Raw genomic sequence first — 27311 nt, 5'->3', positions numbered from 1 at the left:
TTAAGGTGACTGTCCTGCTTTTGACCTTTTCCTCCAAAAATAATTTTTCTGTATAACTGAAAGCATCCGTCACACTGATATGTTACTTTAACATTCCTTTTGGGTAGCAACCAAGGATATTGGTGAAAAGATGGTTCAGAAAAGGGTTTTTACTATTATCAAGAACACCATGGCAACAAAATCAAAATAGTACGTCCTGTACACTTACCCATCTACATACTTAAAACATTTAAAGTTCCTCTTCCGGTGTTCAAGATAAAAACCAATTTCACACCAAACAATTACAAGCCGATGTGGATTAAATGTTTTTCACTCAAAATATATATTTCAATAACAAAATATATATTTCTTTACAAATGGGGTTTTTGTGCTTGCAATTAGACCACTAGTGGAAACCTCCATGTTCATTACTTCAGCGACACACCAAGCTACTTTCAAATCAAATTTTCCATTTCACATTTTGTTTTCTATCGCTTACCCTTCTCAGCTTCATTTTTCTTTTACTCCTAAGTATATTATTATCAAAAACATATTAGTATTACTTTTTATGCTGCAAGTTTGCACTAATGGACAGGACTTTATTTTCTGATTTTACAGTAAATTGTTCCCACAAGTCTGATCCATGCTGTGTTGGTCGGGAAATGCAGCACAAAGCATAGATGAATCTTGGCTTCGAGACCAACAAAAAGAAAGTATATGGACACTCTCGGCTGACGTTCGAGAGAAATGTATATCGCTGCTGAGGATCAACCTGAATGGGAAACGTCTCAAACGCTGAGGGAAAATTTGCCTCCAGTCTATGACATAACTCACTACTTAGCGAATACGAAAAGTCCGTACACTTTCTTTCATTTTCAACAAAGCATTTAGCATTTCTTGCTCATAGGCAGAACTACAAAAGCTGCTAATTCTGTTCCTTTGTTAAGGTTTTAGTCTCAACGATCTTCGCTGTGCACATTGACAAAAATAAGTGAAACCTTTGCATCCTAAGAAATGCTGCAAAATCAGAAAAAGATGGAGGACCTGCAAAGCATCCTGCAACCAGCATAAGCATAAAAATAATCAATAAAATCACACTGTAAGTTTGTTGTTTTACAAAGACATTTTGTTTAGTAATTAATATTTTCTGTAGCACTAACATGCAACATCTCAATGTAGACTGAAATGAAAAGTAAAGTAGGTTGGAAGCTGTGTGCATCTCTCTGCTCTTTTTGTTTTATAACCAGCCCAATCTGATAGCAGCTAATGAGTGTGATAACTTTAGAAGCCGCTAATAGCTGTTGCTAATCTCCTCTCTTCCCCCTTTTATTTCATCTCGCTCTGCTCCTGCTTCGCTCTAAACATCTCTCCACTCTGAATCTGTGTGCCGTCATTACGAGATGCACACTCTGAATTTCCTCCCTTCTCATCACCTGTTATCCATCACTAATGACAGGAGGCATTGTTGTAGATGTTTTATTTAAAAGGAATTAGCCGTGATGGATGATGCAACGGGGAGGTATGTTAAAGTCCTGCAGGTTGGTTTGACCCATTAAAAACTGGAGACACTGCCCTTCTGTCATAAAGCTGAAAATGGCTTTTATGGCATCAACTGCTTCTCTACAGCTCAAGATTTCATCAAGAGTTAAATATTAATGTCTAAAGCCTTTGCTAAAAGGTATCTGAAATAAAAAAAATAAAAAAATCAACACAGAAAATGTCAAAGGGAGGAATAACTGAAGAATGTGGTTCTTGGTAATCCCATTTTTTTGTATCAGCGAGGATTTCTGTCTCCTTCTCATTATCTTTTTTGAAATAAATATTTAATTTAATGTTTAATTCTCTGAAACAGACACAGGTTTGTAAGAGAGAGTTTGTTGTGAACATCATTGTTGTAAGGCATGTGGGTTGAACATGCAAGAAAGATGTGAAGGATTTATAAAGCATTAATAACAACTAGAAATCTCATCTCCGTGTAACTAATCCTAAATTTAAACATGATGTGCTCTCTCTTTAAATACTACATGTATGTTGGGATTAAGGTTGGGGAATTCAGGACAGGTTATATTAATGTTGTTGTGACATCATAGATTTGTATTTTTTCCCACATCTAAGTATAATCTGAGAATAAAACATCAATGCTTTTTGAATTTCCCCCAGAGGTCAAACTATTAGTAAAATTAATCAAAAACTAGGTTGTGCCATCAGTGTCACTTGTAAGATCAAGCATCCAGCATCCTGAGGTGAGTGAATCCCCATCCATTCCTCATTATTGGGTTAGTGCTGCCATATTTGAGTAGCACTGGTGTAAATGCTGTAGCGCACAACTGCAGTCAAAATTGCAGGAACTAACAGTCTGCTAAATACTGCATAATTTTTCATCATGTGTGGAAAAGCATTAATTGCACTCTGGCTGAACTGGTGATCAAATTATATATGCTACAGTGTTAAATGCATTGGAAAGTAAATGCTAGCACAAAATTTAACCAAAGAGACACATCTTCCTACACTACCATCCATCCATTTTCTTACACCCTTGTACCTTAATGGGGTCGGGAAATGCTGGTGTCTATCTCCAGCTAACGTTCTGGACGAGAGGCGGGGTCACCCTGGACAGGTCGCCAGTCTTCCTACACTACTGAAACACAATCCAGATATATAATAGTAAACAGACTTACATTTTAATTTCCAGGCATCAGTTGGTGCTTTTAAAGCAATCTGAGCACATCTTTTCCATGTAAGTTGATACATTAGCGATTGGAGGACTTCAGTTGTGGCATCAGAAGTGCCAATACTTTTGGCACTTCAGATTTTGAAAAGATTGCATCATGTTTTGTGCTCACCAGGTCCTGCTAGTGTGGAGAGCTTTATAGGAAAATAATATGACAGACATTCAGTGTGTTTTGCCTTTTAACCCTGATGGAAAAACGACTGCTGAGGAAAACTCAAATCGGAGCTTTTCTATAAACTCGACCATCTAACAAGAAATGTATAAACACACTGTATGTGCTAATGCTTGTAAAATTTATTTTATGAGTTTGCAGTTAAATAAAATACCAGAGATTAAGATATATTTATTTTTCTCCTGTTTTTATTTTAATAATGTGAATGTTTGTGTTTGAAATTTGTTGCTTTTATACAAAAAAATGTTGCTCAAAAATTGTAATTAAAATGGCATTTTAGAAATGTGATTAACTGCTTCACTATCTCCGATTTCTTTATTTATTTATTTATGTATCAAAGCAGCGTTTCCTCTGCTTTATGTCTGGAATATAAAGTGACTTTAGCGCTAATGCAAGAGAAGTCTGTGTTGAGTCATTGCCGCAAAAATCCATTAGCGAGATCCCTACCTTTACATTATAGGAAACACATTACATGCATTAAAACATCCTGGTGTTTATGTATGTGGGAGCACAATAAGCATAGACAAGCACAAAAGATAAACTACTTACAGAGTTGGTAACTGTTGTAGATCAGGAACATAATGCATTTTCTCTAAGGCTTGTGTCCACCTACAGTTGTGTTAGAGTTACCCATCGGTGTTGCCTTTTGTGTGTTTCTCCCCCCTGTCTGACCCGCATGTCTTAGATGCACACAAACACTGTCCTCACACACACTTTTAACCTTCTTCTCAGCTTCCCCGTTGTTCCCCTTTTCTGTGATTTGCAGCAGCAATATTATAATATTTCTGTTCCTCATAAATCAGCGTGACACCAAAAGGCCACATCACACCTGAGCATAGGAACTCCCCAGCTTTGGCTTTTTATCTCTCCTCTTCTTATTTTGTCTCTCCCTTCCTCCTCAGGGAGACACACATGGCTCTTCATCAGTTCAGGAGAACGTCAACAGCAGTCTTGTCCCCTGGGTGGCTTTTTTAACTCTCTAATTGGCATGTGCATCATGACACAAGAGTTCCCGTGTTTTTGCTCTCACAGCAACAGAAGAGCTTTAGTGTGTCTAAGTAACTAGCACAGTCAGAACGTGACAGCTATTTAAAACCAGCAGAAATGGGAAGGAATATGTTAATAAGCTGGTACAAGACACTGGAAACGCTCATTTAGGAGCAGTGTTGCCTTGAAGCAGCTCCAGAAACCCCACGTATTAAACCGAATGTGTCACCTTGGTAGCGGGTCCCAGCTGGCTGATCACTAACCTGTGTAAAACCCTCACAAGGCTCCGGATGCCTGCAGGAGACAGATGTCTGCCCGGTGATCTCTTCTTTTACACTTACAAGCCAAAACTATCTGTTCTGACCACTTGAAGCCTGCAGACGAGGAACCAATCTGATATTTATGGAGCACGATGAATGATTTTCTGAAACCTCCTCAGTGGTGACATATCCCTGTTTTTTTTTTTTACTTTTTTCAAAAAATAAATGTTGCAGCCTCTACTTGTTAGAAGTATTTTAATTTTCATTCTTCATTTATTGTCTCTTTTTTGTCACATATGCTATAGCATTCAGACCCACTGAACTCTGTCATATTTTATCCACAACATGCATGACATTGAATGTTTAGGCAAAAACCACACAAAGGAACATGTCAGTCTGAAGTGAAAGGAAATGCTACATGGTTATAAACATTTTTTAAGAATAACAATCAGGCAAATAAGTGGTGCATTCACCCCTTATTATATTAAATATCTCAGCTTTGCGGAAAATAGCCTTAAAACTGTTTTGTGGTTTATTCTAAGGTTTCCTATCACAAGCTATTTGATTATGAGAAAACTGATACCAGAACTTTTTCAGTTCCACAGAAGCATTTCCTTGTTGCTCTGCTTCTCGACCAGTCAGCGGGCTCAAGCTTTGCAGAAATTGTACTGATTATACCTCAGTGCACCATTTCCACTATTCTGACTTTATGGCCACTTTGCACACAATGCTGCTGCAAACTTGTAAGCTCAAACTGAGGTTCTCAGTACTATTAAAAAGGATTCGGTGGTGTTAGCGCTGATAGCGGTGCTGGAACAGCACAAAGGCACCTGCCACAATAAATACCTGTGAAGCATATGGCATGGATGATGAGGTGAAGAAGACGCTTTCATCTTTTCTACTATTACCACTAAATTTATTCTGCCAATGTGGTTCTTTTGATTGATATTTTCAAGAAACATATGACCGAAAGCACAAAGAGACTGCCTGTTACTTATGTAAGATCTTCCAGCTCAGCAGCTGCAGTGAATGGATTACACAGCTGAATCATGACGCATAAGTACGTTTTTTAAAACCCAACCACAAGCAGAGGGTGGTATTCTTAAAAGAAAATTATTTCCCTAGCTAGTAGAGATTTTCCTCTTCCACATCTTAAAGAGTGAAGCATAAAGCTCTAGTTAAAGGTAAGAACAGTCATTGAACTGCAGGAATAAAAATACTGTAGTGAGAAATCTTTTTCAAAATGTTTGGGAATATTCGAATTATTAGTCTTTGGCTGGTTACTAATATCAAGCTACAGAAAAGTTTTGCAAAGTATCAATTATCCATTCATCCATTGTTAGATCTTTTTGCTGTAGGGCAGCAAACTGCACCGCTGTTCTACCCTCAGTTCCAAAACAAATCACAAAAAGGCCAATTATTAAATAAAACCATGCTTTGTTTAAAGTTTTTCTATTAAGTGCCAGAGAATGTTTTTAGCGTGGCCGTTTTTCTCCGACTGTATTTAGCACACAGTACATAGTAACAAACAAGGATTATGATGTTCTAATATTTTAGAAATAGGATTTTAAACATTCTTTCTGAAAGTAATTGTACTTGTGATTTAAAGAAAAGCAATTTAATGAAGCTGTACGTTTTTGTTTTAAATCCTTGTGTGTGTTTTTAAACCCATGTATTTTAGAATAGCTAAAAAAGATCTTTTCATACAGACATGCTGTCACGTTTTAACAGTTACCTCTTAAAAGGCACTTCAAAAATACTGAATGATACATCCAGTCACAAATAAATGAACTGATTTCGTTTTTTGTTTTGTTTTGTGTTTTTGTGACCTATCATTCTACCAGAGCATTTCTATGAATAAAGCAAGCAAAAAGAAAATTTTAACTGTTTTTTTTTATGTGCACATGACTGATGGGAAGGTTTTCATACCGATCTATCTTGTTTGTAAAGTGTCGACAAACACCAACGGCTGGGTTCATGAAGAGTCACGTCTGTATGAGTCAGTCTGAATTCTCTGCTTAAACTAGCTCTCAGATTTCCAGGCAGGTAAGAGGAAAAGGTGAGAGGGTGGGTAGATTCAAACACTGCATGGCAGGAACATTATCTGAGCTGAAACTCACTCAAGACATTTTATTGCATGTTTGTGCAGATTAGTCTGCAGCTGACAGATTTTACTGAAATATTCTAATTAGCCTAAAGTAGAAACACCACAATCTGTGTTTCCATTTAGTGCATGTCAGTCATAATCCAAACAGGGTATTCTTGTTATTTTAATAAAAATTGAGACAATACGATTTCTGCAGCCAGGATTTCCTCACAGATAACAGCTATTCAATATTCCAAATGATGGAGGAAATGTCTTTTTGTTCGGTGAACAAGTGACTCTGCAGAATCAAGAAGGTGCCTGAGACGATACTCAGCTGAAGAATGATAATGGTGTCAAAAATGGAGGAGCTGACATTTCCAGCTATGAGAATTGACAGGTCTGCAACTTCTGCAGCCTCATCCGTCACCTGTGTCCAACCCCATGATAGCATCTGTCAGCTGTCAACATTACAGCAACAAAACAGTCTTATCACTGTGTTTTTGCCCTATACGCCTGTCTGGATAAGAACAGTGGTGTCTCCCTGAATGGAAGGTTACAATTGACTATAAACACATTGAATAGACGCAGAGATCCCCCCATTCCCCTGTTCTATTATCCATCTTTATTTTCCATGCCCTACATTGCCAGTCCCAGTGAGTGACAGGAGATTCGTCATACTTTCCTTGTCCTTTTTTAAGTGCCCTCAGACTTGAGGAATCACTGCAGGATGGTAGTGTCTCTAATAATCTTGCTGCAGATGACTCTGGGACAGTTCATCAGCTGGAGGACTCGACCTGGAGGTTAATTTGACCTCCCTGAACATGGCTTGCTCTGTTATTTTTGTTCCAGCAGCGCTATTTTCCTGAATTGGTAGCTTGGACCAGTTCTGATATTCACTGATTTTCTTTACTTTGAAGTGAATTTCTTTTATAATTTATTTGACTCAACTTTGGATCATTTTTCCACAAATACACTTGCTAAGGGTTTGTGTTTTAGCGTGACACGCGGCTTTCTGGCTTGAAACAATATTTTATCAAAGATACAACACTGCCCCCTTGTGGACAGTTGTGAAGGAGAATTATTGAGGTCCCTTTTATGTCATTTTTTTAACCTTATAAGTTTGATCTAGGTGAAAAATATTTTAGCCAGAGGTTCTGTGTCTGATTAACATGTGTGATTGGTCAAATAGAATTATTTGGCTTGGTGACAATAATCAAATGAGTGTGGATCCTAGAAAACGGTCTTTCTGCAGATAATTATATTGCAACTAGATAAGCAGGGTCATTGATCTGATCTCTCAACAGCCATAATTTTATTGATGATCAGTTTTTCTCACCCATTGTTTCTTTTTCTTAGGGGTATATTAGCGTCTTGAGTTATTTGTGAGCTCAGATGGATAATGACTTTATGGCATTTATACCCATACCTGTGATTAGCAGCATTAGTTTGTTTTTTGGTTTGGTTTCATGTGTCTCCTCCACGATTTGTGGAATCTGACTTCCTGTGGCTTTCACTCAACAATAGCTTTCTTCTTGCTTCTCTAGAATAAAGGCCAGATTTGAAGAGTGCACAACTACTTGCAGTCCTGCCAACACATTCCTCCATCTGAGCTGTGCGTCTCCGTAGCCGAGTTGCATCTATGCCAATTCTCAAATTAGTGCCTCTTATAAAGGTTATAGTTTATTTTTTCTTGACTGCATTAAACATTTCTATTGTCCCACCCACATATCTATTAAATATCTTGTCTAGGTAATATCAGATAGAATATTGTGTACATTCAAAACACAGTATTTAAGTGCTACTTAGGTTTCTACCACATTTTTAGGAAACACAAGTTTAAATTTGAGGTTGGAACTGCAGCTGTTACATAAAGGAATGAAAGTATACTCAAATAGGGAATCTGTTTGTTTAATCAGGGAGGATCTCCTCTCCCCTTCACCAGTTTCCCCCCTGTGGTAACGGCACTTGGCTCGTCTGCACCAGGACTGCAGAAGAACAACAGCAGCCTTATCCCTCTGGGTTTGTGTGTGTGTGTGTGTGTGTGTGTGTGTGTGTGTGTGTGTGTGTGTGTGTGTGTGTGTGTGTGTGTGTGTGTGTGAGACAGTGAGGGTGTTTTTCATTCTTCCTAATTATCATGTGCGTCACAGCAAGGCAACACCTGTGCTTCCCCTGCAACAAAGCACATTTAACAAACCTAATTGTCAGAGGAGGTGTAAAGGGCCAATCCAAATACGGAAATGCCATCAACATCAAATAGGACAATCTCTCATCGTCATGGATCATGAGAGTCAACAGTAGTTGAAAAACACATATTATAAATTAGGAGGTAGAGACTCAAGGTCACAACTAATTTAACAATGACAATCACACATAACACACAATATGTTTTCTGTTATTTAAATCTAGACTTACACCTATGGCACCCTTCACAATAACTGGCACCTTTAGAAATAAATTCCTCTTTTATTACAGGAGCTCTATGACACAGGAATCAGTAGTCCTCCTGTGGACATAAAATATTGCAAATTAAGATTTTTTTTTGTGTGTGTGCCTTTCTCAGTGACTTTCTTGCTATATTTAGCAAAATTTCAGACAAACAAATCGCCATCTGTCGAAATCGGAATCAGCAAGTCAGGCTTTTTAAAGATCAGTAATCAGCGATAGGCTAGAAAACGGCAGTTGGTGCACTCATAGAAATCATAGTTCAACGTTGTCAGTAGGGAACAAGCAATCTTGACAGCTGTCACCCAGAGTGTTTGGAGGACAGAATACAATTTATTACATTTCCAAAGCCCAAACAAAGACTGGAATAACACAATAAATGGATCAGGCCCTGCAGCCGACCTCTTGAATGAAACTGTGATCAACAACAACTACCACATGATGGTAACTGGTAGTAAACTATCCCATTTTTTGCCAAAACAAAAAATGTTATGGTATTCAATAGGTGAAGGATAGGTGCTTGATTTTATGTGTGTAAATTCCCATTTCAGCTGTATGGCAGCATGAAAACATTTACATTTAAGCACCTTTTTATGCTACTGTTTATTTTTAAGTCATTACTCACCCACTTTGTAAGTGCAAAATGCGTCTGACAGCTTTCACACTCACATCCATGAGACTTTGTGCCCCTCATTCTTCCTCTGGCTGCAAAAGACTTAGGCTTTCCCTTTGATTTCTCTGCAAATAACCTTACAGACTCATTGGAGAAGTTTGTTGTCTGTCCTCTTTGCTTCAGTGTTGATTTTTGAGGGGAAAATGTCTGTAGTAACACTTCAGTTCCACCAACACTGTTTGTTTGTCGGAGATTTGCTCTACCTCTGCATGTGGGTGGAGCCAGCGTTATGTCAGCTGGCTTAAAGGTTGGTTGAGTTTAAGACGACTTTTATATAAGATGCAAATTATTACCAAATTATTCGGTCAAAAAATGTTGGCAATATGTGTTTTCAAGGATATTGGCTGGGAAAAAAAGTAAGATATTTTACTCTGAAAATTCCAAACGGAAGCACTTACTGTTTCCGGTTGATGTCCTGTAAGTTTCAGTTTCCCGTAGTTCATAAGTTTTATTGAATTCAGGAATTTAAGTGCTGCGTCATCGCTGCTGTTTATTATTCTGTGCATTTCGCCTGTAATTTGCAATTGTTAAGTGTTGGATTAATATCCCTCCACGGATACAAGGCTGTGGAAGCGGCTGTCCATGGCTCCTCTCCGGGTACTGTGCATTCACGGTTACCGTCAGAACGGGAGCTCGTTCCGGGAGAAAACCGGAGCTCTGCGGAAGCTGCTGAAGAAGCAGCTGGAGCTGGTTTACATCACCGCACCGCTCACCGTGCAGACAGAAGGTGGGTCATTTTTAAAGGAAACATTACAGAACAAGAAACTCAACATGCCGACCGAACCACCGGATTCCAAATATTTCTCTTTTTGTTACGTTACAACCACAAGCTTCACTCTAATTTCTTGCGATTTTATGTGACAGACCAACACACAGTATGTGATATGGAAGCTGAATGAAATTGATCACGTAGAAGAAGGTGGTCTAAGTAAATGAACAGAACTTTTTGTCCCACATGCAGGTTCTTATGGTAGAGAGGAATCCTGCGCACTGCAGAAAACTGACGCTGCAACATTACCGTGAACTCACCATACCCCCAGTAAACCATGATGGAGGCAGCATCTGTTTTTATCATCAGGGAAAGGGAAACTGGTGGAAGTTGTTAAAAATATGGATGACAGTAGAAAAGAAACTCTAAACGTGCAGCCAAAGCTACAATAGAGTGATTGAGCACATTGGAGTATAAACCTTTCTCACCTCAGGCCAAAACTGCTTATTCACATTCAATATTTTAATAAAGTAGGAAAAACCACTCAGACACTTGTCTTAATAAAAGAAAAATGCATGATTTCCTAACGTGAGTCAAATATTTTTCACATTATTGATGTAGAAAGTATTTTGACTTTATTTACAGCAATAAAAACAAGAGCGTCCTGTGTTTATCAAAGTTTAATGTGTCCCTGGATGTTTGTGGTCCTAAAAACTATGAAGTTAAACTGGATGTGAAAGAAAAAAGAAATCTTTGTCTTGTACCTAACATTTTCCATTTGGAAATATCTAAATTTGTCATTGATAATTCATCCTAAAGAATAACAAACAGCCCCTTCACTTCTTTTGCTACAGAGGTTAGTTTAACTCTTTCTCCCACTTTTTCATGTGTAAAAGTGGTTCAGTCAAATCCACTTGAGAATCTGTTGATTGTTAACAGAAGATTCCCGTCCATTTCAACTGAGCTTGAGGTATTTAGCAAAAAGAAAGGGCAAAGATTTACTTCTCCGGAGGTGAAAACTGGTAGATATTCCCCAAAAGACTTGTATCTTCTGCAGAGAAAGTTTGAATTGGGCTGAATAAAAAACCATGTCACACATTTTCAATATGTAATGCATTATTTTGTGTTGATCTATCACATAAAATAGCCAAAGTGACGTGTGCATTTGTAAAATGTTGCTTCCACTCAACACTATTAGGTGGCTTTCTATAAATCAGTGTGAGGCAAAAATATGCAATTTGTCAAATAGTTTGGAAGTTAAGTAAAGATGTGAAATAAGTTTAAATAACATTGTGGGTTTTTTTCTTAAATGTGGCAAAGCATATTAATTTAATACATAAAAAGATTTAGTTGCAAATAAAGTAGTAGTAGCACTACTGCTAAAGATGTTTGTTTTTGCACAGAAGTCAAAGCTTTAAAATTAATCAAATTTTAAAGATGTTTTCTCGCTTCTTTACCATAAATCAAAGAAAAGTGTCTCATTATTTATTACTTCTCTGTGGACTGTTACAGTAATGTGAATTTCTTCTTTTTCTTTTCTTTTTTTTAGAGGCTCCTAACCAGGAGAATAGTTCAGTTCCAGCAGCAGGGGGCGATGAAGAGCCTAGGGGCTGGTGGTTTTCTGACATTCAGGCTCGGAGCTTCAGCGCTCAGCAGCACTGTGAGAAAAGCTCGGGCCTCGACGACAGCATATCGGCGGTGAGAGAAGCCGTGAAGACCCAGGGCCCGTTTGATGGCGTCCTGGGATTCAGTCAGGGAGCAGCTTTTGTTGCCATGCTGTGTTCGCTCCAGGAGCAAAAACTGGAGCTGGAATTCAACTTCCGCTTTGCCATCCTTGTTGCCGGTTTCCGCAGCGCTTGTGAGGAGCATCAAAAGTTCTACGACGCGCCGCTCCAAATCCCGTCTCTGCACGTGTTCGGACTGGAGGACAGGGTCATCCCTGACAGCATGAGCAGGGATCTTCTGCCCTGCTTCCAGGACCCTCAGCTCCTCATACATCCTGGAGGCCATTTTGTTCCCGCTGCAGCTGCTCACAGGCAAATGTATCAGGATTTTCTGAAGAGGTTCCAGTAAGACAACAAAAGCACTGATTGATTTTCTGTCAGAAGCTGCATCAGAATAAAAGCTGAATCACTGGTAGAACTCGGTCCAGACACAGATTGGATCTGGTTCTGGACCTTTTTACACTCTTTTGTCTGATAAGAATAAGATCAGCTGTTACACTGAGAGGTGTAACATCAGTGTAAACTTGCTCAGGGAAAATCTAATGGAAAGAGCAATAAAACAGATTATTTAAGATTATTAAGGTCTGCTTTGTGTGAGGATGTTCAGTCGTTTGTATAAATACATGCATACCTAAAGCATATGACTTACAATAGTTTTAAATGGACATAACACAGTAATGGGTTTTATTTCCTAATAAAATAGATGTGAAGAATGTGTTAAATCATAAATTGTTTGAAATTAAATTGAAATGGTGTTTAAATATATGGGAACTTTAAGGTATTCAACTGTATTTCTGTAGTTTGTGATAAAAAGATTAATATGATGACACATAATTATAAAAATACATAACAAAAACTAAACAAAATAAGGATGCTTCAGTAATTAACCTGAACCCTAGTAAATGATGAACACAGTGGAAGTAGTGTCATGCTGTGGGAATGCTTTCCTTCAGCAGGAAGCTGGTCAAAGTTGGTGAGAAGCTGGATGGAGATAAATCTAGTTGTTACAACATGTTGAAGACTTGACCGGGTCAGAGACTCGCCATCCGACGAAACATAATTTAAAGCAGAGAAAACCTGGCAGGATTTGAAAAAACTGGACATGTAATTGTTTGATCTGTCTTGTGAATAACGGGTAAAAATTAAAAGTCTGAACATTTTTTCTAAAGCATTTTAGTTTTTATACATATTGATGCTTTCAAAGTTTTTTTTTTAATTTATTTTTACATTTCAAGGATTATTTTAGGGATTGTTGTGGAATTGACTAGAAAACAATAATCCCTAAAATGATCCATTTCAAACATCCACTCAGCCACTTCAGCAGCAGAGATACTCCGTACTTTTTCCCTTTAAGCTTTTAGTCACAGCTTCTCTTGTTTATAAAAACCACATGACACCCCCTGAAATGTTTCATTGTTTTTCTTTTTGCTAACATTTGCAGCAAAATTGCTGAAAAGTTCTGACGGATCTTTATCAGAACCAAAGTCGAAACCCTGGTTTATTACATTTGACCCTACACAACCTGAGAATTACAGGGATGATGCTGTGACTTTAGTTGATGAAGGAAGAGGTTACACACACACAGAGAGAGAGAGACAGGTTTGTGCAGAGGCAGAAACTACGCAGGGTTCAAGTACGTGTTGTTCTTTTGTAGCTGAAGCATGTGGACGTCAGGCTCCTCTCTTTCAATTGTTTCCAGATGTGTGCTCTCTGTCTCTCCCTCCTCTCTACCTCGCTCTCCTTTTCTTTCATCTCCTCTCAGATTCTTCCTCAGCATCACTCTCTGCCCTGCCCCGTACACATGTGACTGAAGCATACGTTTCCTACATTTCTAACACGAGCTCCAGTTTGTCGTCGGGTTTCTTCATTATGTCCCACCAGATGTCTTCTCAGAATGAGTTCTTATTCGAAGCAGGTGGCATTCTCAAAAATCTCCATAAAACGAGGAAGCCACAGGCTTGCTTGTTGTATGGCACACTCTGTTTAAAGTTGTCAACAAATATGAAAGGTTCTCTGAGACGTGACAACAGTTTTGAGTTTAGATTAGTGGTGTTATTTTGCTTATTGCTTTTGAAGGATTTACGACTATGATTGTTAAAAACTCGTTATGCACCAGAACTGAAATCATGTGTACTTCTTAGTGATAATTCTGGTTGTTTTAAACACCTTGTCCAGCCAAGACATTGACAGTTGTGATAACATTGAATTGTTTCTTTAGTGGCAGATCTGGTGTTGAGAAGTGATTAGGAATGCCTCTTTTTTTGCCTCTTGTTCCATCTCAGATTGTAAAGGATGTTAAAGTCAAAACCACAAAAGCTGTTTGATTAAACTCCTCAAACACCAATAAACTCCTCATAAATATTAGATCTATGTAATTGTCACAAAATATACGTTTAATCTGTAGACGTCCAGTAGAATTTGAGAAGTAGTTTGCGGTTGTTTTGTTTCTCTTTCTTTAATTAATAATTTGTTTAATTATTCAGTCAGCGACTATTGGCGATTCAGCAATTTATCCTTGGTTTTATCTTAGGAAATAAAGGGTATAATCTAAAACTAAAGTTTCTAAAAAGCTTGTGAGACTGATTTGTTATAAACTGTGTGTTTGTGGCGCACAGTTATAAACCTAAATTGCTCTGTTAACATAAAATTCCACCATAAATACTCCACATTAGCTCTTGTCTTACAAACCTGCAGTGCCTCTCACTCAACCTTTCATCGTTTTTTTTTTCTTTGGATTTAATTCGCTGTGCACATCTGGTTGTTTTTTTTTCAGCTTTTCAGCCACTCATATTCACTCTCTCCAGAGTTCCCTTGTGGCCCTTGTGTCCCTCCAAGACCTTATAAGACACATGCACACACACTCATACACATGGTTTTGATAACAAGTGGAGTGCAATGGAGAGAGTGAGTGAGGGAAGGGGAAACAGTAAAAGAAAAACACAGAGGGTCACCCTTGCCAGTAAGTTTTACAACAGAGCCGTGACTCTCTTCTCAGGAATCCGTTCCTCCTGTTGCACAACAGCCGGGAAATAATGGAATGAGACAGAGACGGATGAGGGTGGAGCTACCCAGCCTCTCTCTTCCACTCTCTGCAGCCGAAACAGGGGAGAGCGAGGACACGTTTTAAGTTTTCTCCACTACCAAGCTATCACTTTTTCCCCCCTTCTTCAGCCTCGGCGGATTTTTTGGGGGAGTTGAAGCAGGGAGCCAGAGGGGTGTGTCAGGGCACAGATGGGCTCTATTTTGATTTTGGAGCGTTTGTTGTTATGGGAGATGGGAGAGAGGGGAGGGGCGATTTGGAGGCGTGCGTGTCTATAAAAGAGTTGAACTTAAACTCCAAAGAGCCTGGTCATCCCACGGGCCAGGACACGGAGATAGGAGACCAAAGCTGACCATTCTACCTGGGACAAAACCTTTGACTGACCCGATCAGCTGAGGACTTTATTTTTTAATCTACTGGCCAAACAACTTTTGGATTTAAATTCATTTTTTAATCTGCTCATCTGTATTATTGTTCTTTACCATTACCACAATCAGAAAGAGGATGCTGATCATCGTAAAGCTTTTAGTTTAAGTGACTACTTACCCACTTGAACTGGTGCGCTGCTGCAGAGGATGGGACACTGCAGAGCTCGGGCCTGTGTCCAGCCTTAACATGGGATTGAAACCATGCCTCTTTTTCTGTCTGTTTCTGTGGGTGACTGGGCTTCGCTGTGAACAGGCCTGCCTGCACAGTTCACCACAGAAGAGGAAAAGATGCCTCACGCTGTGAGGTTGTGCTGGAAGGACCTGCCGTGTGACTGGCACATGTGCCGCGTGCTGACAAATAAAAAGCAGGAACAGATGGGAGCCTATTTAAAGATGTCAGTTGAATTTCTATTTAAAGAAAAGAAACAGCAGCATAAGTCGACTGATATCAATTATTGGCATGAAATTGATTTAGAAATCAACATTGTATGATGCATACAGAGTGTTTGTGCGTGTGGGTGTGGGTGGGTGACTGCTCGTGTTTTTCCCCTCTGTGCTGGTGAACTTTGGTCTTCTTATAGTTCTCACATAGTTTTGGTTTTCCTCTGTGGTTTTCTTGTTTTTGTGGACACTGTGAACTTTCCTTTACTTTAGTTCATTCTCTTTATCTCACATGTTGACAGTTTCAGAGGCTTACGTTAGATACCTACAGGCACATAAATGATAGACATTTGGATTTTTGCATGTTTTTTCTGCATTTATCGATTATCTATAAATTCCCTCAGGCTTGAGCTTCTTTATTTAAAGGAGCTCTGATTCCCCAATTCTCAAGCAAGATCATTCAGGTCTCACAACCAGATTCTCCTGGATTAAAACAGGGGTGACCACACTTCACTTAAAGTATATTCTATGATTACTTTCTATTCCTATTTTTAACTTTTTTCTGCTTTTTTTAAAATAAAGTAACATTGACAGAGATAATACACTGGAAAAACTGCCTAAAAACGGTTATAAGTGGATTTGATCTCCTGGTGTCGGTCACTCAGTGTGACTGTTTCTGTCCCTTTAACATGCTATCATTTCCAGAGGTTTGGGTTTGTGTTGATTTGGCGCCAAAAAAGAGGAGATGAGGTGAATTCAGGACATGGATTAGGTCGTCCCCATGTCTGGTGTAGAAAATCCTTTGCAGTCATTTGTGTGCTTCTCTCCCCAGTCTGTCTTGTTTTTGAACATGGTCAGGGTCCTTGGCATGGACAGCTGTGGTTTGGCTGTCCTGCTGGTGCGTGACTGACAATACCAGGGTAAATATTAGTCATCGCGACTACGGGCTGTGGTGGAAACAAGTAAGGCATGCTTTGGCTCATGCTGAACACAAAAATTTGAGTGCTGTTGTGCAATGTTGGTTGGTTTCAGACAGTTGTAAGTAGAGAAGAGAGATGGCTCTATGTTTTTTGTAGATAAATTAATGGTGGATTTTTGACCTGACCAAGATGGCTGTCTGTCCATGGTGGTACAGTGTGTATGTGACACTGAAACAACTTTCAGTTCCTTGTTTTGACATCTGGTGGTGAGAATGGGCTTCCCCCCATAAAATGTGCACAGTGTTAGGAATCGTTGCCCTCCTGGGTGGATTTAGTATCTCATTTACAGCTTTTGATTCAATGCATTAGTGGTTTTTGATTTAATATATAGCAAATGCTAAACAAAAAAAAGAAAGTGATCATATTTTTTATTGATTGTTCACTTTGCCATTTAAGAAGTGATTCCTCCTCTGTGTCTTGTAAAGTGTAATTAGTGTTTATGGCTATAGATTTCAGATTGATAATGCCAATCGGTAATACCAATGAAGATATCTCAACTCTAAAAAAAAAAAAAAAAAAAAAAAGAGGAATTTGAGCTGAAAAATTTGTTTTTAAAGACAATCAGATCAAGTTTAAAATCTGAAACATTTCAACTTGTTCATATGGTTAATGACCATATGGGGGCAGGACTGGGTTAAGGACAAGCAGGTAAGTAATTTGTTTGGATGTTGTTTTTTTAGAAGGATTGCCCTGGAACTAAATACTTCTTTGCCCTGAACAGTAAGAGTTTATGTGCTGTTGTTCACTGATCAGCACATGAGCTTTTACAGTGCAGGGGGTGGAGGACAAACGACAAATCCAAACTTCTGATCATGAGTTTTTATTTACTTTACATCACCTCAAAAAATCAATGCACATGAAATGTGTAGGTTTAAGTAAAAAGAGAGTGATTATGGTCAAAATAAAATACATATGTGAAAGACTATATCATATTATTATAACCTACCATTCCCAGAGGATTGATTGATTCAATAATCCATCTCATAATTTAGATGATTCTCTACATTTGTATTGGGAATGGGTGAGAAGGATGGTTAATGATAAAATAATCCATTTTACCATTAACCTCAGATTGTTAAATATCTGGAATTCATTAATCTTTCATAAGCATATATTGCTGACTTTTAAAGAAAGAAAGTAAAAAGAATTAATTCATACAAAGAAATATGTAGATGAATTCATACTTATAAGTTATATATTTACTGTAGAAGTGGGCAGTAAAAATAAAATAACTGGTTCAATATAAAAATTGACTTTTTGGTAACTGACAGATTTAAATGTAAATCCTTTGGTCATTTTAATTATTTAGCAGGAGTTTTTTTTTTTTTTTGATAATCAATCCATTGACATTTTATCTGCTATCTGTTAAACAATACTTGTTTTGAAAAACAAAAGCATTAATAGTGTTATGGCATTTCATAGGCGGATAGATGTACAAATATTTTGTATGAAAGTGCATAAACATCTCTTTCTAAATCCCAAAGAGAGATCATATATTGTCTTATCTGTCACAGTAGTTATGTATTCTAGTAAATCAGACTCAAAATGAATTCAAAAGACTTTTATAAATTTCTTTTTAAGATGTTTAATAGAATAAGTTACATCTGGGAACACTGACATAATCTGCCCGCTAGAGGGCAGGCTAACTCTGGATATTGCAGCGTTTGAGTGCTTGGGTCTATTTTATTTCTGAGTATATATGTTTGTTGCGGGCTGATAAATATATACGTTTCTGTGTGTGCATTTCTATACGTATATGTTATTCCACCTGTGTAGCATCCAGAATGTGCTTGAATCTTCCTGCAGATTTCAGAGCTGATGCCCAATGGGGATTCCTTGCTTTGCTGCTCTCGAATAAAGCCGCTCTGGTCTGGTAAACAGAGAGCAGAACAGGTGCTGGAGCCAGCTGACTCATCTGTGCAGCTCATACTGGTTGCATTCATCACTGTACTGTAATGAATAAACAACATGCTATACATAATAATGAAAAAGTAAAAAAGGAGCAAAGTGTGTGCACATGTGTCCTAAATGACTGAAGGTACAAAGAAATGCTCTGGATTTTGAATAATAATGAAAAAGTGAAAATTATTTTTGGAGGTTAAAATTCTGTGAAATATAAAAACTTTTTTGTTGTTATTTTTCCCTGCTAATTTAAATGTAGGTCTGACTTTGGATTTTATCTTTACCTTCAATAATCAATATGTAGCACATCCAAAGGCTCGTTTCATCAAAGCTGGACAATCTAAAGTCAAATTCCTTTTAATGAAACTTGACATGAGAAAATTAATTCATGCTTGACTGCACAACTACACTTATACATAGGATTAGTAAAATATTCCACAAACTAAAACCATCGCTAAACTGATTAATAAAATAAACTTAAATCCTCTCCAATTGATTTCTCTTAAGCAAATAATTGAGTCTGTCAGTTGGAGCATATAATAGTAATTCAAACTATTTATTATCAATAATTCCTGGTTGTGTATGTATTTTTAAAGAATTATCTTAATACTTTATTGATTTGAATTGTGTCATGTTTATTTAATTGCAGTAATAAAACTAAATAAAATTAAAATGTCTAAGTATATTATAGACAGACAGACAGCATTGCTATTTAAAAAAAAGTTCAATGTTTTTCTTTAACAAACACATAAAACTTATTGACCTCAAATTTTCTGTTCCTGATGACATCTGCCCCTAACGACCATGGCTGTAGACTGTTACCATGGTGCTGTTGCTAGAGTAACAATCTAAAGCCACGGTCGCCATGGAGACAGCAGGGTTGAGGTGGAGCTAGAGTTGGCATGGTAACTGGAAACTGCAACGTCTCATTGGTTTTAGTGTGAACGTTACGCACTTGCAGGGTGTAGGACTCCCCCAATGCAAGCCCACACAGGTTTCCTCTCTGAGCAGGAGGGAAAAAACAGACACAGCAGGAGAGAAGGAGAGAGAGAGAAAGAAAAAGAGAGGCAGAGCAAGATCACTGACTCACACGTTGACACTCTGCTATCAGGTCGGCCATTTTAAAAGCTCTGCGCACTGTCATTGGGCTGTTTTCCACATCTACGCTCTCCTCACAGAGGTGTCTGATGAATCGCCAGGCTTCAGTAGCCATGACTGTAGACTGTTACTGTACTGTGACACTGTATAAGCAGTAAGCAGTCTAAAGCCAAGGTGCTGATGCACTGGCAGGATGAGGAAAAGAAGGGGGCAAAGTCCTCTTCCATGTGGAAATCTGCAGCAACAAGCAGAGAGAGAGAGAAAAAGAGATTTACCATTAATAAAATAAAACTACTGACCAAGAAAGGAGAAAGTTGAAATAGCAGATAAAAAAATAAAAATAATACTTTTCTTTAATTTTCTATTTGTTTATGGTTTAAGCACCAAGTTGAAACATTATTATTTAAATGCAGTAAGTTAAATTAGAATTTAGCAAGTTCTTTTTTAAGTTATGAAATGGTTTACAGGGATTGCTACAAATTCACTCAATGCAGCAGAGTGGGTTTCCTGTTCAGATGAATGCCTCTGAATGTAAATCTGTCTACTTGACTGAGCTGATCTGATGTGTATTTTTATAGATTCATATTTCTACATAAAATTATATCAATTTAAAACTGTGTTGTAAAATTCCTTGAGTTGACATTTGTTGTGAATGTAAGTGAAGAAACCAAATTGCGGTTTCAGTTTGTAATAAAAATCTGACTTACTTCCTCTTTTTCTGAAAAACTTTTAAAAATGTTCAAGTTTCCTTTTTTTCCCGGACCAACTTTCTCAAGGCTGCCCTGAGGCATCACCACCCCCAGTTTTCCTGTCCCTGACCCAGTTAGTGCTTAAATGTGTCCATGTGATGGAGATATTCTGAGAAACAGGAGAGAAGCATTCAATAACAACTGAACTGGATTTGACCATCCTGGTCTCATGAAGCACAGGAGCAGCTCCTGCCAAACCTGTTAACAGTTTTTAGCTAGCTAGATAGAAAACCTTTGAATTAAAATTATAATTTAAGGGTTTTTGCAATGTATTGAAAAGGCCAGAAAAGAATGAAAACTATAAAATTCGGTTTAAGTATTGCTCACATCTTGCTAAGCATGGAAATAATGGAAACGGAGTAAGGAAAACTTATTTTTTTCTAAACTATATTCCCTTTTTTATCCATCCTTCCCAGTTTGCTTCTTCCCTTTCTCACATCTTTCCTTTTTATTTTTCTTTCCTCCCTTCCTTTTATGAATCATCCTTTCATTCTGCCTTCTATAATACATCTCCTGTTTTTCTTTTTCACCTTTTTATCCACTTTCTTTCTTTCTTCCAGACTTCCACCATTGCCTTCTTCCTGAAGTCTTTGCATGCTGTGTGTTCATGTTGAATTTAACCTGAATACTCTCCATAACTACATTGAAAGCTACATTAAATATTTAGAAAAGTATGATTTTTCTCCCCATTCATTCTCCTTCAAAAATAATTTTGAAAACCACCACCAGTCACATGGTTAAGTTAAAATAAAAATCACTCATCAGGCTTAATGTTTTATCCATTTCCTGCAAATTATCTACAGACTCTTCCAAAGTTCACAGTTGTTTTCGTTTCAGCACCAAAGCCTGGACAGCGACACAGCTGAGCGTCACATCGCTGCTGTCCACGGTGCTGAACCAGCCGCCCCAGCAACTGAAAGGGGGCAAATTTTAGTCCCATTTGCCCCCTCTGCTACAGCTGTGCTGTGACCTTTAACCTGAGATTACAATTAGTCTGAAGGCACTTTCACCTCATCGCATATGTAACGTCACATCTGTCACAACCTCATCCAATTCCCTAATAGACGGTGCTGAGGTGACGACTGCCGTCACGTGGTCGAAAGCCCCCGAGGGGTTCGCGCGTCGCGTGTGACGACACCTCACGAGCGCACCAATCGGCTCTCGCTTCATTCTGCCGCGTCTTATCAGAGCGCGTGGGCAGTGACTAGGTCTAGCTCGGTTTCCATGGCGCTGGGGAGAAACCGCGAGGAGATGCGCGTGCTTGAAGAAGGGCGCGAATGCTGGACTCCGAGTGCGTTGTTAGGCATCACCGGTCGTAAATCTACACGTCACCGGTTCGGTTCGCTCTAGAAATGACATGATACATGTTAAGAACACCGTTTATTTCTCAGTATTGAACAACAACATAGTTATTTTGTTATAATTTAAAAGTGTTACGGAACAGTTTTATGACTTTTCTTTTTTAACACTTAACTACCGCCACGACCAAAGTCAGAGCTACTGTATGCATTAACAAAGACTTGTGAATGAACAAGGGGGTTTCATTGACTCGTACCACCCACTCCCACCCTCGTGCTGTTAATGCACGTTCCTCTCGCACTGACAGCCGTGCGCACATCACGCAGAAGATCATACTGCGGTGCGCGCGTGCGTGCGTGAGCGAGCGAGCGAGCGAGCACAATGCCTTTAAAAGGGTTATAGTAGGTGACTGCGTATCATCTGCAAAGTGCGCAAGAATGACGCAGGAATGACTTCACCAGTTGACGACGTCACAAAATTAGATCTGAGAGAAAAAAAGATGAAGGAAACGCCGACCGGAAGTGCACAAGGGGGGGGCTGGGGGAGAGAGTTAAGGAGAAAGGGGGATAAGGGACAGAGAGAGAGAGAGGTGAGCAGTTTAGCGCACCACCGGAAGAAAGGGATGGCAATAATGTCATCACTATCACCGGAAACCTCCCGGTGCCTCGAGAGATTTTAAAGGAGTCGCTCATCCGCCCACCAAACCACCCCACTCACTTTATGAGCACATCCCTGTACACTACACTGTGACATTTCCACATCTTTTCCCATCCCGATAAAGCTGAAGTAGCATCCCCCACTCCTTAATTAGGCACATTAATTAACCAGCAATATATATATATATATATATATATATATAAAGTTGGGTGGTTTAAAGAAATAAAAGAGAGAGCATATACACTTCATCGCGATTTTGCCCCTAGTTTCTATCAGAGATAATCTATTTCAGGTGTGGGAGAGAAAATGACTCACACTGCAGCAACTTCCAACCAGCGGCTCTCCACGAGAAAACCAGTTTAAAGCATCTTTTACTTTTAAAAAGAAGATCCTTAAACGCCTCATTAGATGTATTAATTTATCTAAGTTTTACGTACATTTTCCTCCGGAGTAAATAGGATTTCAACTTACCTCAGTTAAAGTTTCCTGACTGGCCGCGCTTTGCATAGAAACATCTCTCCCTCTCTGGTCTCTTCATCCCCGCGAAACTGCCGTCCGTCTTCTCCAAAGTCGCTCTCCCAATACAGACCGGGCTCTCCCATCAAACCGTAGGCTTTTTATAGAGATCCCGTAGTATCTAGTAGAGGAGGGGGGTGGGGGCGTAGGAGGGAGGAGTGGCGGAGGGAGGTGGAAGAGGAGGGGGGAGGCTCATTCAAAGATTCACCTACACATGTACGTGCGTATCCCACGTCACAGAAACGGAGTGCAGCTATTTATAAAGCGGAGGAAAAGTATAGCTCGAATCACTGTGCAGGACTTAAAAAAAGGATATTTAAAATAGTATGTTTTGTTGCGTTCTGGAGGGTGAAATTTTACACAATAAAGTTTTTGTTGTTGTTGTGTTTTAAGGAAGGAGTTTGAAATCCATCCCTGTCTGAAGGCAGGGATGACATCAAACCCAATCAGCTGATCAGAATAAGCTCCTAGACGCAGTTGCAGCTGTAGGTTTTGCAAAAGCTTGTAAAATATACATTTGCAATTTTGCGTTTCGGGGTAAAAACATCAGATTTGGGGGGAAAACGATCATCCCTCTTCTCAATTCTCATTTGCGAGACGATGAGTGTGAAAGATGGCAGCTGACACCTGTAGTCGGGTTAAAACGTGGCCAGCAGTTTGAGCGATTTGTGGATCGTGATGTTCAGACGAGGTGATGCATCACTGCAGCTGCCTGCATTAAAACGGCAGAAATCTTGAATGCAGCGCACGTTTTTCCCTCTTTTTTGCACCGTATTGTGATTTTAAAGCTAAAGCGTTACAGAATAGATCAAAGACTGATCGCATCTTAGTACGGAACCAAAAGAAGAGGTTTGAAAAGAGTCGTGCGTAACTGCGCCCCAGAACAAGTTTGTATTCAAGTCACATATTTGGGGGAGATTTTTGGGGATATCCTCGTGCGTAAAAGAAGTGTGTCAGACTTACGTAGGCAGGCGGATCTAGAGGCTCCTATAATTTACACGCACTTTGGATACAAATCTCAGGAGGACATAAAAGAAATGTTTCGTGGAGTTGAGAGAGAGAAAGAAAGAGAAAAAAGGAATCACGTCACGCAAGTAGTTGAGAGAAAAGTTCAGAGCCACACACGCCTCCGACCTGGAGCAGGTGTAGGTTATAACCGGTCCCCGTCCGGCGCCACTCACCTCCTCCTCCGCCGCCGCCACCGCACGCCTCCTTTACCTTCAGATTTAAAATAAAAGATTCATTAGCTTAAATTGGTTAGGAATTTTAAATTAAGAGGTTCTGAAGTGATCTTTTAGTTGTAAGATGCTTCAGTTCAGGATAAAATTATACAATTTTAAATAATCAACTTGTGTAGAGGAAACTTTGTATTCAGTAAGAGCTGCCTTATAAAGTTTTGGTAAATCTTTAATTGCTCATCAGGCGCAACCAAGGACAGGCCTGGAAATGTGCAAGTTGTGCACACACTAAGAAAACCTTTCATAACTTTAAAATTATATAAAAGGATTCATGCTGCTTGAACTTAAACACATTTTGTCGCATATGTCAATGTATTTTACTGGGATTTTATGTTGTAGCCCATGTCCTTTATAAATGGAGCCTATATGGACAGGTTTGTCAGCGAGAGCTTCACTCAGAAAGCATCCAACAGGCTCATGACGCTGGAGGAGCAGCAGAGAGCCACGGCTCAGGTGGAGGATTATGTTGGCAGTACAGCTGTGCAATTATGTGTTTAAGAATGAAAGTCAACAGGAAACCCATTGTTTATACTAAAATATTCATTAAAAGTTTACAACAAAGACTGTAGGAGATAAGCACAACCCAAAGAAGGTATTTTGATTTGTAAACTAATTTATGCTTTGAAGCAAAATAAAAAAAATCTACTCAAGAAAAAAAAGTTATTACTGCACATCACCCTGAATACACTGTCGTCATAGTGACACATGATGGTAGGGACGTTATCTTTAAGAAAGTCACAGCCAAAGTCTAGACCTGAATCTGACTGAAAAGATTCGAAAAATTATATTTGTCCAATTTTTCTTCATGTTGTGCAAAGTCAGTAGAAAGTATTAAACCTTGCAGGTGTAATTGTAGCAAATGATGGTTCAACAAAGCATACACTCAGAGAGGCTAAATACAAAACAAAACTTTTCAGATTTTTTTTTCTTAAAAATAGTTTTGAAAATCATATTTTGTTTTCCAATTATGCCCTATCTTCTAATGCTGTATCACATCAACTCCAAAATAAACGCTGACTTTGTATTTAGAAATCGCAAATAAATGACTTTAATATTACACTTTGATGTAATATTACATAATTATATTACCTGTTGCTAATTAAGTTTCACACATTCCTGACAGTTTAATTTAGATATCAAATGTTGATCATTTTTAATTCTCTACACTTTATTCCTCCTTACTGTAGCACAGAAATGTGTCAGCTGGCAGGGAAAAAAATACATTCATGAGTCCTGAGAAGTGCTGTCTATAAAACATAATTCTAATGACTGATTTCAGAAGGAGACCATCACATTCAATTAAGGTAATTAGGTAGCTGTTAGCTGAAAAACGTAAATGTGGAATACCAGCACTGTGACTTTGATGAATATTCAATCTATTGTCCACACAGTTAGTTTTGCATCTTTCACCTCTATATGAAAATCACCAAAGATTCAAAGACTACTTATCTTTGAATCTTTGGTGGAGCTCTAACCTTCATCCAGTTAGAGACATTTGTGTTTCTAAAGGCAAATAATTCACAGCTTCCTATGTCAGTGATTAATATTTAATGTTCAATGTAGTCTAATGCTTTGAAATGAATGTAGAGTTTCCTGCCTGAAGGAGTTTTCCTGCTCATGAGCTACAAGATGAAGATCATTTTACCTGATTTTCTGTTTGAGTCATTCTTGTGTGTTTCTGTTATACTCAATATCAGAACCATCTCTCCTCTCTGTAGGTTTCACAAATAGAGTAAAAGTGTTAACAATCACAAAAAGAAGATTTTACAGAACATGTAATAAGTGTAATACATTTCAATTCAGGTCAAATTAGTTCACTTAGTGTGTGCTTGACTCATTCTAATGAACCTTCAAGGCAAAAAAAAAAAAAAAAAAAAACTTAAAGCTTTGTGTGTCTTGTTCCGTTTCCAGTTTCTTCATTTTTGTGGCAATTTATGTCCCGTTACGGCTGCATGCGTCTCTGCTGACTGGTCTCACCTGGTCCTTGTCTTCATAATCACCTGCCAAGCACCTATGAGTCTCTCAGTTTTATTATCTTTCTGTCAAATTTGTCCATTGACCACCACTGGCTGCTTACCTGTTGTCCTGTGCTTTACCTGCTTTACCTGTTTGCCAGGTTGTTTTGCTGTTTGTTCTTCTCATCAAATGCTTTCTGCTGTCTCTTGAAGATGCTCCTCATCTTTTGAAGTTTCTTCAATTAAATTTTCCCCTTTGACACGACACTCCATCTCTCCTGCTTACTTGGATCCAACTCCACCACAACACACAATAAACACTAATTATTAGAAGAAAAGTAATTGGTGCTTGATTTTTTTTTTTATCCGTTAGATAAATATACAAATGTCTTGTCCGTCTGCATTAGTCCCTTATTATTTTCTTGTTCATTTTAACTTGCTTCACCATGAATTGCAGAAGTGATAAAGATCTTGCATCAAAATTGTAGAAGCTGAATTTACATTATGAATTTAGTGATGTCTGAAGACAATAACACAATTTATTCATATGCAGACGATAGATAGTAGTCAGTAGGTGAATGATTGGAACACCTTTCCTATTTTTGACCCACAGCGCCATCTTATCCGAGTTTTTATTTCAGCGTGATGATTCAGAATCTTGTTTTGAATGATATCTCTAGTTTCTCATTGTTGATCCATCAGTTCATTTTCTGAGACCGAGCAATCAGTCCACAGGCGGTCCAGCTTTTAACTTTCGTTCTGTCGTGAGGCCTGATTCATAAGCTGGGATGCATGTGATTTTCTGTTCAGATCTCCTAAGTGTTTGTCATGCCCAGCCATTGGCTCTGTCTCTGTGTCCTCATCTGTATTCCAAACAGAAAATGCAGTCAAATAAGTGAGGAGAAAAAAAAAATCCCTCCCATACGCTCTTCTCTCTCCTCACAGCCGCCTACCTTACCTTCCCACCTCCCCTTCTCCCATTCTGACTCATACTGAAATCCCAGCGAGCATCTTCTCTGTAACCCCCCACCCCACCCCTCCTTCGCCGTTCTCATTCGTGTTTTCTCTCCCTTTGATTGCCGAGCTGGCTCGAACGCAATGAGCAAGCCAGGAGAGAATGAGCAAATGAAAAAGACTGAGAAACGGGCGGAGGGACGGGGAGAGGAGAGGAAAGGAGAAGAAGAGGAGAAGGAAGAGTTTGTGCTGCCAAACATGCCCGTAATGAGGAATGTGTCAAAGGAGAGCTGGAGAAGAGCAGAAAGAGTGTGTGTGTGTGTGTGTGTGTGTGTGGGTGTGTGTGTGTGT

General features: G+C 38.8%; 1 protein-coding gene and 1 long non-coding RNA gene across 3 annotated transcripts; one reads left to right on the top strand and one right to left on the bottom strand.

The window, feature by feature from the left end:
- Nucleotides 1-9687: 9687 nt before the first annotated feature.
- ovca2 (OVCA2 serine hydrolase domain containing) lies at nt 9688-12918 on the top strand. 2 transcript variants are annotated; one of them, XM_015018214.1, is made up of 2 exons: nt 9688-10057; nt 11592-12918. In XM_015018214.1, exons 1-2 carry the CDS (start codon nt 9913-9915, stop codon nt 12110-12112), a joined length of 666 nt encoding a protein of 221 aa, XP_014873700.1. In that variant the 5' UTR covers nt 9688-9912; the 3' UTR covers nt 12113-12918. The 2 variants fall into 2 exon arrangements, with proteins under 2 accessions (XP_014873700.1, XP_014873699.1); XM_015018213.1 differs by having other exon boundaries at nt 9691-10057; nt 11589-12918.
- Nucleotides 12919-19202: 6284 nt separating this feature from the next.
- On the bottom strand, nt 19203-22865 carry LOC106936959 (uncharacterized). Its single transcript, XR_001422275.1, has 2 exons — nt 22769-22865; nt 19203-19827 (listed from the first exon to the last, which is right to left on the bottom strand). It is a non-coding gene; the product is annotated as an uncharacterized LOC106936959 (long non-coding RNA).
- Between the last annotated feature and the right edge of the window lie 4446 nt (nt 22866-27311).

This window comes from Poecilia latipinna, unplaced genomic scaffold (assembly GCF_001443285.1).
Source record: "Poecilia latipinna isolate Pla-1442-1.1 unplaced genomic scaffold, P_latipinna-1.0 Scaffold2249, whole genome shotgun sequence".
Classification (NCBI taxonomy): Eukaryota; Metazoa; Chordata; class Actinopteri; order Cyprinodontiformes; family Poeciliidae; genus Poecilia; species Poecilia latipinna.
Note: the sequence above shows the minus strand (reverse complement) of the source record. Positions and strands in the feature narration are given on the sequence as shown.

What these genes read in the sequence shown, in the direction of transcription:
- ovca2 (XM_015018213.1), top strand. Translation starts at nt 9,913, where the DNA reads ATGGCTCCTCTCCGGGTACTGTGCATTCACGGTTACCGTCAGAACGGG. An exon ending in GCTCACCGTGCAGACAGAAG is followed by an intron (nt 10,058 to 11,588) that starts GTGGGTCATTTT and finishes TCTTTTTTTTAG; the next exon opens with AGGCTCCTAACCAGGAGAAT.